Source organism: Zingiber officinale, chromosome 10A, assembly GCF_018446385.1.
Source record: "Zingiber officinale cultivar Zhangliang chromosome 10A, Zo_v1.1, whole genome shotgun sequence".
NCBI classification, from domain to species: domain Eukaryota; kingdom Viridiplantae; phylum Streptophyta; class Magnoliopsida; order Zingiberales; family Zingiberaceae; genus Zingiber; species Zingiber officinale.
In genome coordinates, this window is record NC_056004.1 from 1,193,179 (window position 1) to 1,209,126 (window position 15,948).

At 41.1% G+C, this 15,948-nt stretch overlaps 4 protein-coding genes across 6 annotated transcripts; all 4 read left to right on the forward strand.

Moving 5' to 3' along the window:
- Positions 1–640: 640 nt before the first annotated feature.
- On the forward strand, positions 641–7,965 carry LOC122026989 (E3 ubiquitin ligase PQT3-like). 2 transcript variants are annotated; one of them, XM_042585764.1, is made up of 15 exons: positions 641–1,604; positions 1,866–1,965; positions 2,253–2,334; positions 2,516–2,682; positions 2,837–2,916; positions 3,142–3,207; positions 3,289–3,445; positions 3,534–3,682; positions 3,786–3,950; positions 4,029–4,334; positions 4,595–4,633; positions 4,765–5,017; positions 5,279–5,398; positions 6,475–6,556; positions 7,237–7,965. In XM_042585764.1, exons 1-15 carry the CDS (start codon positions 1,439–1,441, stop codon positions 7,855–7,857), a joined length of 2,553 nt encoding a protein of 850 aa, XP_042441698.1. In that variant the 5' UTR covers positions 641–1,438; the 3' UTR covers positions 7,858–7,965. The 2 variants fall into 2 exon arrangements, with proteins under 2 accessions (XP_042441698.1, XP_042441699.1); XM_042585765.1 differs by having other exon boundaries at positions 4,038–4,334; positions 7,237–7,963.
- A 280-nt stretch (positions 7,966–8,245) lies between these two features.
- LOC122028108 (late embryogenesis abundant protein 31-like) lies at positions 8,246–8,930 on the forward strand. Its single transcript, XM_042587125.1, has 2 exons — positions 8,246–8,586; positions 8,650–8,930. The coding sequence occupies exons 1-2, from the start codon at positions 8,299–8,301 to the stop codon at positions 8,803–8,805; spliced, it is 444 nt and encodes a 147-aa protein (XP_042443059.1). The 5' UTR covers positions 8,246–8,298; the 3' UTR covers positions 8,806–8,930.
- An 848-nt stretch (positions 8,931–9,778) lies between these two features.
- LOC122027137 (transcription repressor OFP12-like) lies at positions 9,779–11,760 on the forward strand. Its single transcript, XM_042586010.1, has 2 exons — positions 9,779–11,233; positions 11,708–11,760. Exon 1 carries the CDS (start codon positions 9,836–9,838, stop codon positions 10,508–10,510), a length of 675 nt encoding a protein of 224 aa, XP_042441944.1. The 5' UTR covers positions 9,779–9,835; the 3' UTR covers positions 10,511–11,233; positions 11,708–11,760.
- Positions 11,683–15,833, forward strand: LOC122027138 (cysteine synthase-like). 2 transcript variants are annotated; one of them, XM_042586012.1, is made up of 11 exons: positions 11,683–11,760; positions 11,876–11,985; positions 12,110–12,167; positions 12,893–13,156; positions 13,225–13,362; positions 13,481–13,532; positions 13,956–14,035; positions 14,276–14,335; positions 14,451–14,486; positions 15,067–15,111; positions 15,582–15,833. In XM_042586012.1, the coding sequence occupies exons 2-11, from the start codon at positions 11,954–11,956 to the stop codon at positions 15,672–15,674; spliced, it is 858 nt and encodes a 285-aa protein (XP_042441946.1). In that variant the 5' UTR covers positions 11,683–11,760; positions 11,876–11,953; the 3' UTR covers positions 15,675–15,833. The 2 variants fall into 2 exon arrangements, with proteins under 2 accessions (XP_042441946.1, XP_042441945.1); XM_042586011.1 differs by lacking the exon at positions 15,067–15,111 and having other exon boundaries at positions 11,685–11,760; positions 14,451–14,517.
- Positions 15,834–15,948: the final 115 nt, after the last annotated feature.

The following is a 15,948-nucleotide window of genomic DNA, read 5'->3' on the forward strand; positions in this document are numbered from 1 at the left end:
GCACCATTATTTTAATATTTATGCTATTTGGTCTAAAATGTTATAATTTTAATAGATTTGTTAAAAATTATTATAAAATAGGTCGAATGAAAATATATAAACAAGCCAAAAGTATGCGGAAGAGACGTGGGAATCAAGTATGTCATGTTGATTGAGTTTCATCCATCATTATGATGTAAGTTTTAAAACTCTACTGCAAGAGTAATGGCAAACCTATTTCAATTAGAATTCAGCTACAAAAATTGTTTACTAATTAGGATATATATATATACTAATGTTCAATAACACAATTATGGACAAAATAGAATTCAGACATGGGGAAAAAATTCGCCAGCTAAAAACAGTAATTTTTTTAAAAATTAAGTTATTTATTTATTTTTGTTTATTTTAAAGATGCTGTGATTAGTTCCGACTTTCTGCGGGACTCAACCAGTTGACCCGGTCAAATCTACCCAAAACATACCCACGATTCCTTTCCCGCCCACTGACGCAGCGCAGACGTGGCATCGTTTTGGTGGGTCCATTGCTTCTTTACGATTCCATCCGACCTTTTGTATCCGCGTTCGGGTACGACTTTGACGGTGCGCGTTTAGCCACCGCCAATTCTTATATAAAGCACCTCGAATCCGTAAGCCTTCTCCTCACTTCGCTCTTCTGCCCGTTCACGCCTTTCTCCTCCCCTTCCTCTCTGTTTTTTCCCCTTTTCTCCGTCGCTGCCCCTCAAATTGCAGGACGGGTTGCGATCCAGTTCTCCGGAACCCTACAACTCCCCCGTGCCCTTCTCAACTCCCTAGTTCTTCCGTCTCGATCGGATTCCGAACGACGGGCCTGCGCGCCGCCTTCAATTTCGTCGGATTCGCCTCTCGAAGGATCGATCTAGGGTTTCGTCTCCGATCGATTTGGGGGAACTGAGACCCGGAAGGTCCCCCTCGTACGTTGCGATCTGCTTCCGATTCGTAGGGGTTTGTTTCCGGTACCACGCTACCTCCTCCTGCAGCCATATTTTGGTTTGCCGGTGCCATCCACTCGAGTGAAGGGGCTTTAGCTTGGAGAAGCTTTTTTCCGTGCAGCGTCAAGTGGAGATTCCGTCTTCCAAGCGGCGATCTAGGGCTCTTTTGTCATCTTCTGCGGATAGCTGACTCTGCTGCGTCCACCGTTCAGCCCGTACAAGAAGGCGGTCTTTTGTACTATTTTCACTCGGCGTTCGAGATATTCATCCAAGACAGACCCCTCCTGCCCTCCCTAAGGGAGTCATTAGAAAGGAGATAAATATACTGTATACAAATCTATGATTTATGTTGTTCTAGTTTAAACTCAGGCCTACTTAAATCTGGCCTAAATCAGTTTGCGGCTCATTTTTACTGCAAGAGTTTTGTTATTTTGTGGTTGATTTTTCTTGATATTGGACCAGAGAGAAAAATAGAGAAAAAAAAAAGTAATGGCTGTGTATTATAAGTTTAAAAGTGCGAAAGATTATGACTCAATTCCCATCGAGGGCCAATTTATATCTGTTGCCAATTTGAAAGAAAGAATTTTTGAAACGAAGCTATTTGGAAAGGGCACTGATTTCGACCTCATGATCTCTAATGCACAGACTGATGAAGGTTGGTTCTTTTCCTAAAGTAATACTGTTGAATCTAGTTTGAGCATTTCGTTTCTGTAAGTAGCAGTTAATAGATTACGAGAGACCAATTTTTTGGTTTACGAAACATTATCATATAGGCGATGTGGGAGTGACTGTTCTCAGCTAGTCTTATTCAGTTTAGGGGATATGTTTTTGTTGGAATTTTTTTTTTCAGTGTGTGGAAGTTGAAATCATTTCTTTGGGTTTATGGACTTTTGGTTCCTCCCTTTTTCGGTTTCAGAATATGTAGACGAAGGAGCGATGATACCCAAAAGCACATCCGTTTTGGTTCGTCGAGTTCCAGGACGACCTCGGAAGCCTATTGTTACTCAAAGAGACAAGTACTTCCTTGGACCTTAATTCTTTAAGTGCATGCTCTTAGTTTTTACTTAATTGTGCTAATCGACATTGAAGATTTTACGATAAGAATGTTGTGACTATCAGTTTCAAAAATTGACTGGCAGGTGAACCATTTACACTGCAGTGTCTCTCTTGTTCTAGTTGGACACTAGTGATTACAGTAGAAACTCAGAAGTTTCTACATTTAGATTCACTACGAGCATTTAATCCATAAGGATCTTTTCATGTATACTTTGAGATGCTAAGAATATAATATATTAATCTGCAGGCCTAACGTTGTAGAGGATAAGATAGAAGAGCTTCCACCATCCAGCAGCATGTTGGCTGGGGATTCGGCTACTAACAGATATGTGAGTTTTATATTTTTCCTGATAGACGAAATAGGTCACTGTAGTATTTTTAACTTTAGCGAAATAGACTTTTAGCTTTTGTTTCATATGGCTTACTTGTGATGGTCGGGGAGAACTCGATTGAACTATGTTTAGCCTCAAGGTAGTAAGAAGAGTATAACACAATAGTGGAATTTTGCAGCATGAAGAATATGAATGGGATGAGTTTGGAAATGATCTGTATGCTATTCCAGAACAAAACCACTCACAAATCAGTATTCCTGTCGTCGAAGTTCCTACTGCAAACAATGTTGATGAGGAAAGCAAGATTAAAGCTTTAATTGATACGCCTGCCCTTGACTGGAATCAGTGAGTTGTATTCATACAATTTTCTTAAAATATTTCTTTTTTACAATAGATAAAACTTCAAATATAAAATAGTAAATCACACTTACATCCTTTATTTGCTCATAATTAGTATTCAGAACTTCCCATTCTAATTTACTTGATTGCTTTTCTTTAGTTCAACTCAAGAGTCATATGGTTCTGGAAGAGGTCATGGAAGAGGCTTTGGTGGCAGGGGAATGGGTGGTTGCAGTTTTGGTAAGTTTTGCCTATCATTTCCTTTAATCTTGAGAGGTTCATGATTACGAATTGCATCAAATTAAGATAGGAAAATCCAATGACAAAACTCTATCATGAGTCTCTTCCTGGTGTACTCGTTGGTTTGTAACAGAGAAGCATTTCAATTTTTCATGTATGCTAGATTATTGGTTTAAACAGTTGATTAAGATGTCTGCTGAAGATTTATTTCTTTGAAAAATGAAGGACGTGGTATGCTTGAACGGAAGACACCTCCAGCTGGGTATGTCTGTCATAGATGTAAAGTGCCAGGTACAATATGATCTCCTGGTATCTAGTTTTTTTTACACTTAAAGCACGTGTTGAAATTAAGCCAATGGTACTTATCTGTAGGCCATTTTATTCAGCATTGCCCCACAAATGGAGACCCTAACTACGATATCAAGAGGGTGAAACCTCCAACAGGGATTCCAAAATCAATGTTAATGGCTACTCCTGATGGATCCTATTCTTTGCCAAGTGGTGCAGTTGCTGTTCTAAAGCCAAATGAGTAAGGAATTTCTTTATTAATATCTGTGGTCTAACAGAATATACTTCAGAACTCATGATTTTTGTTTCATTTTTTTATTGTTATCTAGAGCTGCATTTGAGAAAGAGATTGAGGGTTTACCGACTACTCGTCCTGTTGGTGATCTTCCTCCTGAATTGCGGTGCCAATTATGTAAAGAGGTAATGAAAGATGCAGTGCTAACTAGCAAATGCTGTTTCAGGAGTTTCTGTGATAAATGTAAGTCTCATTGCATGTATATTTTCTTGTATAATAAATTTTAGTCGAGATATTTTAGCCTGTCAGTATTTCATTAAGTCGAGTTTATTTGGTCTGTAATCAGGCATCAGAGATTATATTATGTCAAAGTTGATGTGCATCTGTGGAGCTACTAATATATTGGCAGATGACCTACTTCCAAATAAAACACTCAGAGAAACAATTAACCGGATATTGGAATCAGCAACCAGTAGCACAGAAAATGCTGGAAGCCTGGTCCATGTCCAAGGTATGTAGTATAAACATGTTCAATTGTTGGATTATTCACACTGATCTTGTAGTATCAAGCAGAATGACATAAGAATAGCATTTGCAGATATGGAATCAGCTCATCCAGCACTGCCAAAAGTTCCATCTCCTTCCCTTTCTGCTGCTTCAAAAGATGAAGCTAATCACCCTACCATGGATCAATCTTCCCACATGAAGGATGCGGAAGTTGCTAGTGAAATTAAAACAGCAAATAACGAATTAATTTCTTTAGACAAGAAGGCTGCTATAACTCCAAATGTATCTGAGGCAACGCCAGAATCTCTTAGCAAGGGGCAAAGGTCACCAGAAAGTGCTCCAATAGTGACTGAGGATCTCCATGAAATGCAGCCTGTTGGAGAACAAGGTAAAAAAATATTTTTCTGATGGCTAATCGTGCTATATTTGTTCTTTTAGATTCAATGTTGTTCTAGTCTATAGTCACCTAAGTGCTCTGTTTATCATCATCATCAACTTGTTTGGTCCGAACTATTCGGATTGGCTAAATGGCTCTTATCCCTTGCTATCCAATTGTAATTTTGGGCCTTTTGTTTATACTTAAGTTGAATTGCAGAATTACCTTTTGATTTGTTCCCTGCTGTATTTTCTAACACGTGATTTTTGCAGCAAAGAAGAAAAATAAGAAAGCTCAAGTTCCTGCCACAGGTTCGTTCACTTGAATTAGATTCAATTTCATATTGCTTTTACTTCAAGTGTGACAACTTGAAATGTACTGCAGTTCAGGTTGCAAAACAACCTAAATATTTTCTTAAGTCCATTCTTTCACTCAACTGCAGTTGCTGATATGCAATGGAGAGGCTACCAAGACCTTGGGGCTGAAAGTTTTGGCATGCCTTTAGTAGCTTCAGGCTATAACCCTTACTGGGGCAGTGGAATGTCATTAGTAGTTGATGCCTCCTATGTGACACCTTTTGGTGCAATGCCATTTATGGGTTATCCACCTGGCCCCTTTGATGTTCCGTTCGGTGGAGGAATGTTTCCACAAGATCCCTTTTCAGCGCAATCTTATATGATGCCAGCGGCTCCAAGGTGTGCTATTGAAAGTTGATGGTTGATTTAATGGTTGCTAGTATTCTTCTGTTTTAGATCTAGAATGCTTGGAATGCTACAACTAGATATGAAGGGTGCATCTGTTTAAAATTCTATTTCATTTTCTGCATGGTTTATTATTTAATTCTTATCCTGTTGTGTGTTCCATTAATTGATTTAATAAGGTGGTGGAATTGGTATACTGGTTTAAATTTAGTGTTTGCCAGCCTATTGTTGATGCTTGGTTGATACGTTCTGTAGGGATCTATCTGAGTTAGGCATGGGCATGGGTCAGAGGCCTCCAGGCATGAACAGAAAAGAGATTGAATCCCGGAAGGCTGATATAAGGCACCAGCGAGGGATGGACCGACTCAATGTAAGGTGTGTGATCAATTTTTACTATCTTTCTTCTTGTGGTGATTAGAAAGTTATTAATTCACGGAATTGGTTAAATTCATTGTATTATTCCTCTATGCTTTTAATTGCCTCAATCACGTTTCTAATATCTGCCTACTATCCATCCTAATTTAACTCACAAAGTATCCCAAACTATACTCCTATGGTTTGGATTGGGTAGGAACGTTGGGATAGACCCATTTGTCATTTAAATTATATGATAGTGCATTTAGTTAATAGGAAAAATATTCTATTCTGAATGGATTTTGATATTCCTATATCTGTTGAAAAAAAAAACACAATTTTCATGGATTTTTTTATCCTTTATTTTGAAGGAATAGTTATTACTTACTTTATTTCAGTAGTAATAATTCCTTATCTGTTGTATTCTTCAAATAATTCATTGGCTCATTTGGAAAAGCCTAAGGGATCATATTGCTTGGTGAGGCCATTCTAGTTATGTGAGCCAAATGAGTCAGAGTCTTTATCTGCTGCCAAATGACTAATGACTAATGAATAATGAGTAGGGTGGTCAGGTTGGTCAAGTTAGGCAAGTCAAGTGTGTTGGTCAAGTTAGGCAAGTCAAGTGTGTCGATGATTTAACAGACTGGTCGAGGCAGTTCGAACAAAACAAAAAGGCCATTCAAGCTTGGTAGGTTGGATGAGTTAGTCCACCCAATCAACTGATTGGTGAATCAATTGAACTAGGCAAAATTTTTGGAGGAAGCATGTGGATTAGTCAGGCTCTTCCTACCCTGTCTGAGTGGTTGGATGGTTAAGCTGATTGTATTGAGCTAGCTAGCGGACAAATCAGTGCAGTTGAGCTGGGTGGATTAAGCGAGTCACATAGGTCTATCAAGTCGGAGGGGCTGGAAAATAACCCTTTTACTGTGTTCCTTTTCTGTTGAAGCTATAGCTGTGATTTTGTGCAGTGCTTCATTTAACAGAACATGAATCTCTTTGGTTACATTAAACTTGCTTCTTGAATACACGCTGCGAACAACTTTTTCCTTCCAGTTTTGCTACCTTCGTCACTTAAATGATCCTCTGGCTGGTCGCAGGGAGAGGGAGCATTCCAGAGGCAGGGAGCCAAGAAGGGAGTCTAGCTGCATTAATGATGCTTCTTCAATGAAACCAAAGCATGTATGTTTCTTTTTGTCGATCATTGTTCTTACTCAATTTTGTATTGTTGGTTCTGCTACTTTACCCGCATTGAACGTAAGCAAGATGGCAACAGCCGAGCATGATAAAAGACCATGCTTACAGTGGACCGATCTTCTTTAAGTTAGCCGTTTGTTGAGATCGGCGTGCTTATCCTGTCTTCATTTATCCCACTGTATGCATCTCTGCGAATGACGACCGACGCAGCCACTTAAGCACCATCCAAGTTGTAACATCGTGGATCTAAAATGGGCAGTGTCTCCTCCTGAAATGATCCATCATTTTGAGTGTGGAAAATAGTAGTCATTTCAGTGTTTTTTTTTCTAGAGTATATAACCGTTGATTCTACTCGTTCTTCAATTTGTTCAACAATTAAGCATTTTAACGATCAAACAACAGATTCATTGGAAAGTAAATCATTAATTGATGATCATGATTGGTTAAAGAGTGATAAGTAGCGTTAAGGCCTTTAGTGTTCGAGTCTAAAGTGCCGCGATCGATCCCAAAATATATCCGAAACTTCAGTGGTTCCGCTTCCGGAGTTTCACATGTAGGCTTGTCGACCCGCCCCGTGGTTCCCACTTAACTTTAGTGGTGCAGAAGTGGTCAAAATTGTAATTTTGTTTCTTCGTTGTTTCACTCATATAATTTTGATTTTGCAGAGGTCAACGCCCGTCCCTGATCGGGCTGACCGTGATCGGTCTGAGAAGTCATCAAGCATGGATCGGCATGGATTGGTCCGCGAACGCGAACCCACCCGGCACTCGCCTCCTCGTCGTCCTCGCCCTTGCAAGAGGAAAGTCGCCGACCACGAGCAGCCTTCCAAAGCAGTGACCGCTGCTGCGGCCGCCGAGGCGGACTGGAAACAGAAGGCGGCTAGCGTCTTCTCCCGCATCAGCTTCCCCGAGCCCGGCGAGGGCAAGAAGAGGAAGGCTTCCACCTCGTCCGATGCCGCGCCGAGGAATGGGCTGAAGGAGGTTCCGGCGATTCACAAGTCAGGCTCCGATGGGCACCGCGACGAGGCCAAGCGCGCCAGGAGAACCTCATCGGCGAGCGCGAGGAGGGGGAGCAGCGGGCACGACCACGTGTCTACCGAGGAGGACTACCACTTTAAGCGGAGGCCCTTGTCGTCGTCGTCCTCAGCGAGGAGGGAGGCGACGGCGGACGTTGAGCAGGGGTCAACCAGGCCATCGAGCCGCTCCCGTGAGCGCGAGTCTCGCGAGCGGAGCGGGAGGGATCACGGCCACTACCGTGCTGCCAGCAAGCGCAGAAGAGAGAGATAGATCAGCGAGAAATAGTTGTATGACTTGATTGTCGATGGATTAAGTCCACAATTTCACAAATGAGAATTCATTTTTTGATGTAAGATAATTGCATCTATTTGTTTACAGATTGTGATTAATTCCGTGCCTTGGATTTTTTATTTCTATTGTGTAAAAAAAATTCAGGGCAGAATGACGAAATTTAATTTCCGGATGGCTCGATCGGCACCGCCAACTCTACACCCAACGCCACGTCGCCCAACCAGCCGCATGCATATGCGACGAGTCAATATTACACGCAAGTCTTCGCCACGTCTTCCATCTCTCTCGCAACGTGCCATCTCCTAATGCATGTCTAAGCTCTGCCATTTTATAAATCCACAAACACGCGATGCACCCCAACACACTAATTGTCTCCTCTTTCTTCGTCGTGCCCCTTAAATCACTCGATTAGTAATTAATATGAGCCAGGGACAACCGAGGCGATCTGGTATTGGTCAACGCAGGGCAGTCGATGGGATATCCACCTCTTCCAAGAAGGTCACAATAGGAGAGGCACTGGAGGCGACCGCAGCGACGGCCGGCGACAAGCCGGTGGACGCCAGCGACGCGGCCGCCATCCAAGCCGCCGAGGCGATAGCCACGGGCATGAACGCCATCTCGGGCGGCGTCGCCGCCGCCGCCGCAGCTTCGGCTAATGCCTCGGTTGACCGCGACGAGGACAAGACCAAGCTCGGCGAAGTCGTCGCGGTAATCATACGACTAATCCTATCCTACTAATTCATCAGTATAATCAATCAATCAATTCATTAGGATGCGAATATGATTCTGACGGACAAAGAGGCGACGAGGGAAGACGCGGAAAGGGTTGTGGCGGCGGAGATGAGGAACAACCCCGATCTACGAACTCATCCCGGCGGCGTCGGGGCTTCCGTTCTCGCCGCCGCGAAGCTCAATCAAGACCGTTGACTTTGCTATTTATAGACTTCTCCGATGTTTTCCTTTATACATAGCTGTGTGCTAGCTTTTGAATAACCCTTACTTAACATAAATTATATGGGTATTACTAAATGGTCAGAATTTGACCAGCTAAAATATATGCATGCATATGCATGGGTATTTTAGTAATTTCATATGGCTACATTAATTATATGCATGTCCATGCATGGATTTTAATTGAGAGATAGAAATTTTTAACTGACCAGATTTTGACCAACAAAATTTACTCAAATTATATATATATATATCATTTACTACTATCCTTAAATTAAGTTAGCGTCGCTTTATTACAACAAATTAAACACACACCGGTCTTACTCCACTACGTACGTACCAAAAAAGTGCGTGCATTAATAATCAATGAATCATCAACTAGCTGCCCACAGGCAACACCACGTTCTACAATTACATAAAATTAATTATACTAACGCGAGTGTAGATCCTCTCAACGCGTGCCGCTGGGCGCGGTCTACGACGACTCCATTAAAATCGGCCTTGAATGGAATCTCTCCGCCTACGAGGCGCTGCGCTTGAGTCCAGATCGGATTAGGCGGCTAAGCCCGGAATGTAATGCGGAATAAAAGACGATTTGCGTGTCTTAATGTTAGTCAATTCGTCCCTAATTCACTACGGAGGAGATAATAATTTATCCTTATATTAATACGAAAAAAATAAATTATGAATGAATTAGTCATTAACACACCGTCTACCCCAAAACTACAACATTCCATATCTTAAGCCGAGAATCTAACATGGCCATTCAATACCCAATTTGGTGCACAATAAAATCCATTTAAATCCACATTGATTGCACTATGAATGCATTACAGTTACCGTATCACAAATATTTTCTTATTTAGTGCGATTTTTAATTAGTCTAAAAAGATTTGTTCTATTCAAAAAAATAAATATTTTTTTTATTAATTCTTTAACTAGGACTATAAATTACAAGACTAGCTCCATTCGCTCCTCTGCTCTGTTACTTTACAAGGAAAGCGAGATGTTTGGGGAAAACTTGTACCAGTGCTTCTCCGGCCATCGCCGTTCGTCCCGTTGCCGTTGCCCTCCTCTTCCGGCGCTAGCCGCCTCTTGTTCCTCTTCTTCCTCCTCCTCCGTCGTCTTCAAGCACTTCAATTGCCTGTTCGATCCTGGCATGACGCCGGCCGTGCTTCCACCCCGCTCCACCTCCCCCGCTGGTAAAGGCGCCTCCTTTTTCCCCTCCTCGTCATCTTCCCGCGACGGCATAGACGGAGACGAGGTCTGCAGCTGCCTCTCCGAGCGTGACCTCTCCTCCGCCATCGCCTCCCGCCGCCTGCTGCCGGCGTCCCCGGGCCGGTCCAACTCCATCGTGGACTCCTCCGCGGCGCCGGCCGCCTTCGGAATCAGGGGCATTTCCGCCGCCGCCGTGCCCACCTACTCGCCGGACCCCTACGGCGACTTCCGCCGGTCGATGGAGGAGATGGTGGCTGCGCTCGGCCTCGACGCCGCCGGCGACCACCGCGCCCGCCGTCTCCACGAGCTCCTCCTCTGCTACCTCACACTTAACCGGAAGCACGCCCACAAGTACATTGTCAGCGCTTTCTTCGACCTCCTCCTGGCCCTAGCCGCCGCCACCTCCGCCGCCGAGGATAATAGCTCCACCGCTCGATTCGCCACTGCCTCCTCCCTGCTGTAGATTGTTAGCTCCACATGCGTATCTGCTAAAGAATTATTCTCTCTGTCAGATCCTCGTCGGATCATATCTGCTAACATATACGCCATGCTTAGTCGACATGTAGACGAGATTACTACTAATACTACTACGAAGCATCATCTTAATCTTTGCCCTGATCAAGTGTCTCATGTGTGGACGAGGACAGTTTGTCTGGTCAAATAAACTCCTCTTAATGGAATTGACATAAAGATGAGATCAATGGTGGAGTCAGATCGAAGTAGTGCGCGCTGGAAAAGCTGTCCCAGACTCGGCCAATGCATCTCAGCGCACTGAATCAAAGATGCCGAAGACTTCAATTACTGTCTTTTTGTTTATCTTTCCAGAAAAATAATTGGCTGTTCCCTCAAATACACTGTAAATTTGTTGCAGAAGTTGAGTGCGTGTGCAGAGCACTGCAAATGTGGAAACAGGAAGATCAGTTACAAAAAACACCGCAATCTAATCCATTGATGATGGACTATGAATTTGTTCTTCTTTTGAATAAAATATCTATGTGTAATCTATCGTATCCGTAAAAGTTTCTTGTACCCATTTTAAAACCACTCATCAAATGACACGCTATTTGAGGTAGTGTGGGGCCACACGGAGTGGGACTTGTCTTATATAATTGTATGGAAGATTGATTATATATATCAATTGATAGAAGCCATTTTCGCGGAGACTGGAGGCCGATCGGCAGTAAAGGTGAGTTTTGAATCTGTGATTTTCCTCGGAAAGAAGGGAACTTGGACCTCTTTTCTCTTCGTTAGATCACGGTGATTACAAATGTTCCATTTTTTTTTCAATATGATTTGGTTGCTTTTGGAATTTCTGCTTCCGGTTGTGAATCTGACTGTTTAGTTGGCTGATACTGAGTTTACAGTTGGTCTCGGTATATTCTTCAGCCCGTTGTCTGTTCTAGACTCGAAATCTGTGGTTTTTGTGTATTTTTATGGCGATCTAGGGTTGTTGTTTAGATATCCAAAACCTAGATTGGGATTTTGGCGATAGTGGTAGATCTCTTGATGCAAAATAATGTTTTTCTTTTTCTGCATTATGAGGATTGAGAATTCATAACGTGACCAATTTATCTTGGACCTTTTGGAATAAAGATAGGATTTTTTTTTTCTCTCCCGATCTTGTGACAGAAATATGTAACTTCTGTTCGGAACTATGCAGCTAAGCTACAAATTGGAGAATCCAGTGCAGAAATAGCAAAGGATGTAACTGAAGTAAATTCTCATCTCTTTTTGATTCCTCTTAATCTCCCAAGTGTTTTTTGTTTTCTCACTGCAAAACATTAACTATTAATTGTCATGCTTATTTTTTAATCATCTAAATTTTCAGTTGATTGGAAAAACCCCACTGGTGTATCTCAATAAGGTAGTAAATGGCTGTGGAGCCCGGATTGCTGCGAAGCTTGAGATGATGGAACCTTGCTCGAGTGTCAAGGATAGGTAAGGATTTATGATGTTCGTGGTAAATAGAAAATCAGTGATTTTTTCCCACCTTTAATTAACATTTCTTCACTTCAGAGTTTTTGGTGATTTCAATTAATGAGTTGATAATTTTTCCTGGCAGGATTGGATACAGCATGATTGCTGATGCGGAGGAGAAGGGTCTTATTACACCAGGACTGGTAAATCAGTTCTTCAATCGCTTGTTTCTGTCTAAAAGAATTCAAGGCAAATGCTTATTTTGGCCATGAAATAAATATTTCTTCTTTTGAAGAAAAAAACTCATCTAATTAGCTTACCTTCACATTGGTAATCTGCACTAGCATCTCACATTTTACATCAATTATCCATTCAAACAATGTTTAGTCCATCTTTAGTGGTCCTTTAAAAAAAGTATATCTATATAAACCTTTAAATTCCTCAATAGAAGAAAGGAAAGGAAAGAAAAGAAAGGAAAAAGAATTCCATTTCCTAGTTTATTCTTTCTTCTTCAATAGAGAGGAAAGAAGAGGGATTTTGGCTCCAAATGTGATCCATAATATTGTGGTGATTTTCTTTCCTTTGAAAATTTTAGTAAGGAAATGAAATGTATTGAAAATTGTGTTTCCCTTTCTGTTCCACTCAATTTCATCAGAGTAAACACAACAATAAAGAAGTCTTCAGAGATGATGCTTTCTGTTTCCAAGTAATACTGTAATAGTAAAGGATATTATAGTGCTGAAAAGAACTTCCGTTGGTAAATCATTGTGTAAACAATGATTTTTTTTCCATTACTTACTATCCTGTTAAGTCTGCAAATGTTTTATTTTAAACAATGAATTGTTTTTTTTTGTTCATTACTTACTATCCTGATAAGTCTCCAAATGTTTTAATTAAATAAGCATTTGACAATTTTTTCTCTGTGAAGAGTGTCCTGATTGAGCCAACTAGTGGTAACACTGGTATTGGACTGGCTTTTATAGCTGCTGCCAAGGGTTACAAGCTCATTCTTACAATGCCCGCCTCAATGAGTATTGAGCGAAGGATCATTCTTAAAGCTTTTGGTGCGGAATTGGTTCTCACTGATCCAGTTTTGGGAATGAAAGGTGCTGTTCAAAAGGCTGAAGACCTTGCTGCAAAGACACCTAATTCTTATATTCTTCAGCAGTTTGAAAATCCTGCTAACCCCAAGGTATATATCATGCGATGTTATTTTTGAAACTTTTTACATGCAAAAGTAGTTATAATTTATGTGTGTAGATTCATTATGAGACAACTGGACCAGAGATCTGGAAAGGAACTGGTGGAAAGGTGGATATGTTGGTTTCTGGTATTGGGACAGGAGGCACAATTACTGGTACAGGAAAGTATCTCAAGGAACAAAATCCCAACATTAAGGTAGTATCAACAGAAAAATACTATCTACTGTTATCATCTTGTACAGTCCTTGGGCAGTTTCCTTTTCCCCTCTTTTACATGGTATATCTGCTCATTGTTTATTCTTTTCTATTTGTAGCTTTATGGTGTGGAGCCAGTTGAAAGTCCTGTGTTATCTGGAGGAAAGCCTGGTGAGCTAAAACTTAATCAAGTGTTTCCCTTTTTGTTCTGAATTCTATGTTCAGTTTTCTAAATTGGTAACATAGCTTACTCAAAAGAATGTTCACCTTTATTAGTCCTCTCATCCTTTGTCACACATAATATGTGCCAAACATAAGTAGCTTTATATGCCATGTCAATGAACTTACCAATAGAGAAAGCTTGGATTTCATGTCTTGATCGATAAGAAGCCTCTTTGAATCACCCATTCCGCTTTGATGCAGCAGGAGATGATTTTGAATTTTTCAATCTGATGCAGCTAGGCATTTCTATTTCAAGGGAAACAATAAAAAAAATCAATAATCTGTAATTCTAAGTATATTTACTTCCGTTATTGGCTTTTTTGCTTGCTTGACCAATGTGGATTTCTTTTTTTTTTTAAAAAATAATTTCAGGTCCCCATAAAATCCAGGGGATTGGAGCTGGTTTTGTCCCTGGTGTTTTGGATGTTGATCTCGTCGATGAAGTTATTCAAGTAAGTCTGAGAAATTTGTTTACTGTCATTGTTAACGCACCATGTTAGTTCCAGTACTGAAAAGTGTTCAAGGTGCTAAAATAATGTCATCAACATTCATCAGACCTTCAGGCACGGTGACAGATCTTTAGGTTTCCAGTAGCCGTATGGCTTTCATTTCTTGGTTTTTAGAGCCTACAAATTGTTTTGTAACGTTGAGAAAGAACAACAGTGTATTACATTTCACGTGCTGATGACCAGGTCACAAGTGATGAATCCATTGAAATGGCAAAGCTTCTTGCACTCGAAGAAGGTCTGCAGGTGGGTAACGTTTTTCTTAAACGTCCTTCTTGATTCAAGTTGTCACCAATTCTAATTTAATAAAAATCACATCAGTGCTTTTCTTATACCGATGTAAGTGCAATATACGTTGCAGGTAGGAATATCATCTGGTGCTGGTGCTGCTGCTGCTGCTGCTGCTGCAGCCATTAAGGCTGCGTTTGGTAGGGCGTAATCTGCCTTGTAATGTAATTCTGATTACATTACAAGGCAGATTATTTTGTTTGTTTCACTTTTAAACTTGTAATGTAATGTAATCTGGATTACAAAATGTAGTGAAGTTTTGTAATCTGGATTACAAAGTAAATGCTATGTAATCCGATTACATTACGAGGTCACCGTCCCACCAAAATTTAAATACCGAATATACCCTTAGTCCACCGTCGGCCCCTGCCCCCACCGCCGCCGACCGCCGACCGCCGGCCGTCCGCCGACCGGTCGGCGACCGGCGGCGGCGGCGATGGTCGGCGGCGGCCGGTAGCTGTCGCAAGCTCCGGCAGAAGTCCGGCGACCGTCAGTAGAGGTCATAGGACATTTTTGTCATTTTGTAATAATACAAATTACATTCCTGATAAAAAATAATAGATACCAAACAAAAGAATGTAATCATCCTTGTAATTAAATATTACATGCATTACATTTCCAAACGTAGTAATGTAATCAAGATTACATTACATTACAAGCTAGATTACATTACACCCAATCAAACGTAGCCTAAGATTGCACAGAGGCCAGAAAACAAAGGAAAACTCATTGTGGCAAGTCCCATGTCATTTTTTTTCCTTCAATGTCCAACATACATGTTTGAATTAAAAAGAATTATCACTTGCTTATGTGGTATTTACAATTTAGCATTTCATCATCAATGATCTTGCATTCTCATCCAGCCATTTCTGTCTCTGACTGATCAATATCAAATCGGCATACTTGATTACTATCTCTAGCTGAAGTCCTCCGAGTTATATAACAGTCATCCTCTTCCCACTTATAATCTGTAACAATGTGCTCTTTCACTTTGGTGAAGGAAAGTTTCCCTTAGCACTCTCAGCACTATGTTTACCTAAATGAATAGAAAAGAGATACTAAAGAACTAAACGGAAGTAGATACATTGTCTTGTACATTTTAAAGATGCACAAGTGGTAGAAAATTAGTTTTCCCCCACACTGCACTACAAGGAAAGTAAAGGAACTTTCACTTTAATAGCTCTCTGTATCTTCTTTGGCGCAGGTCGTCTTCCCCAGCTTCGGCGAACGTTACCTTTCGTCTGTGCTCTACCAGTCAATCAAGAAGGAAGCTGAGAACATGGTTTTTGAGCCATGAAGTTTCTTTGTGCGCCGAGAATCCTTTTCCAAGCAATTCGACGAAAGCAGCCGGAAGGCTCCTACCCTACTGCAATTGCCCTCGTCAGAAACTTTCCAAGTTATTTAATGAATAAACTCGATCAATTTCCATAATATAAATAAGTGAATTTGAACCTCATCTGATAGATTTGGTATAGAATATTAGTAACGTTTGTGTATCTGGTTGATGTGCTCCAATTCTGCCGTCAAATTTGACTAAACTAAAAATACATATTCAAGCACCATGCAAGAAC

Bases quoted from the DNA above. Each gene is read 5' to 3' on its own strand.
- LOC122028108 (XM_042587125.1), top strand. From the start codon at position 8,299: ATGAGCCAGGGACAACCGAGGCGATCTGGTATTGGTCAACGCAGGGCA. The intron at 8,587-8,649 runs GTAATCATACGA...TCAATTCATTAG, and splicing joins AGCTCGGCGAAGTCGTCGCG to GATGCGAATATGATTCTGAC.
- LOC122027137 (XM_042586010.1), top strand. From the start codon at position 9,836: ATGTTTGGGGAAAACTTGTACCAGTGCTTCTCCGGCCATCGCCGTTCG.
- LOC122026989 (XM_042585764.1), top strand. From the start codon at position 1,439: ATGGCTGTGTATTATAAGTTTAAAAGTGCGAAAGATTATGACTCAATT. The intron at 1,966-2,252 runs GTACTTCCTTGG...ATTAATCTGCAG, and splicing joins ATTGTTACTCAAAGAGACAA to GCCTAACGTTGTAGAGGATA. The intron at 6,557-7,236 runs GTATGTTTCTTT...TTGATTTTGCAG, and splicing joins CTTCAATGAAACCAAAGCAT to AGGTCAACGCCCGTCCCTGA.
- LOC122027138 (XM_042586012.1), top strand. From the start codon at position 11,954: ATGATGGAACCTTGCTCGAGTGTCAAGGATAG. The intron at 11,986-12,109 runs GTAAGGATTTAT...TTTTCCTGGCAG, and splicing joins TGCTCGAGTGTCAAGGATAG to GATTGGATACAGCATGATTG. The intron at 15,112-15,581 runs GCAAGTCCCATG...TCTTTGGCGCAG, and splicing joins ACAAAGGAAAACTCATTGTG to GTCGTCTTCCCCAGCTTCGG.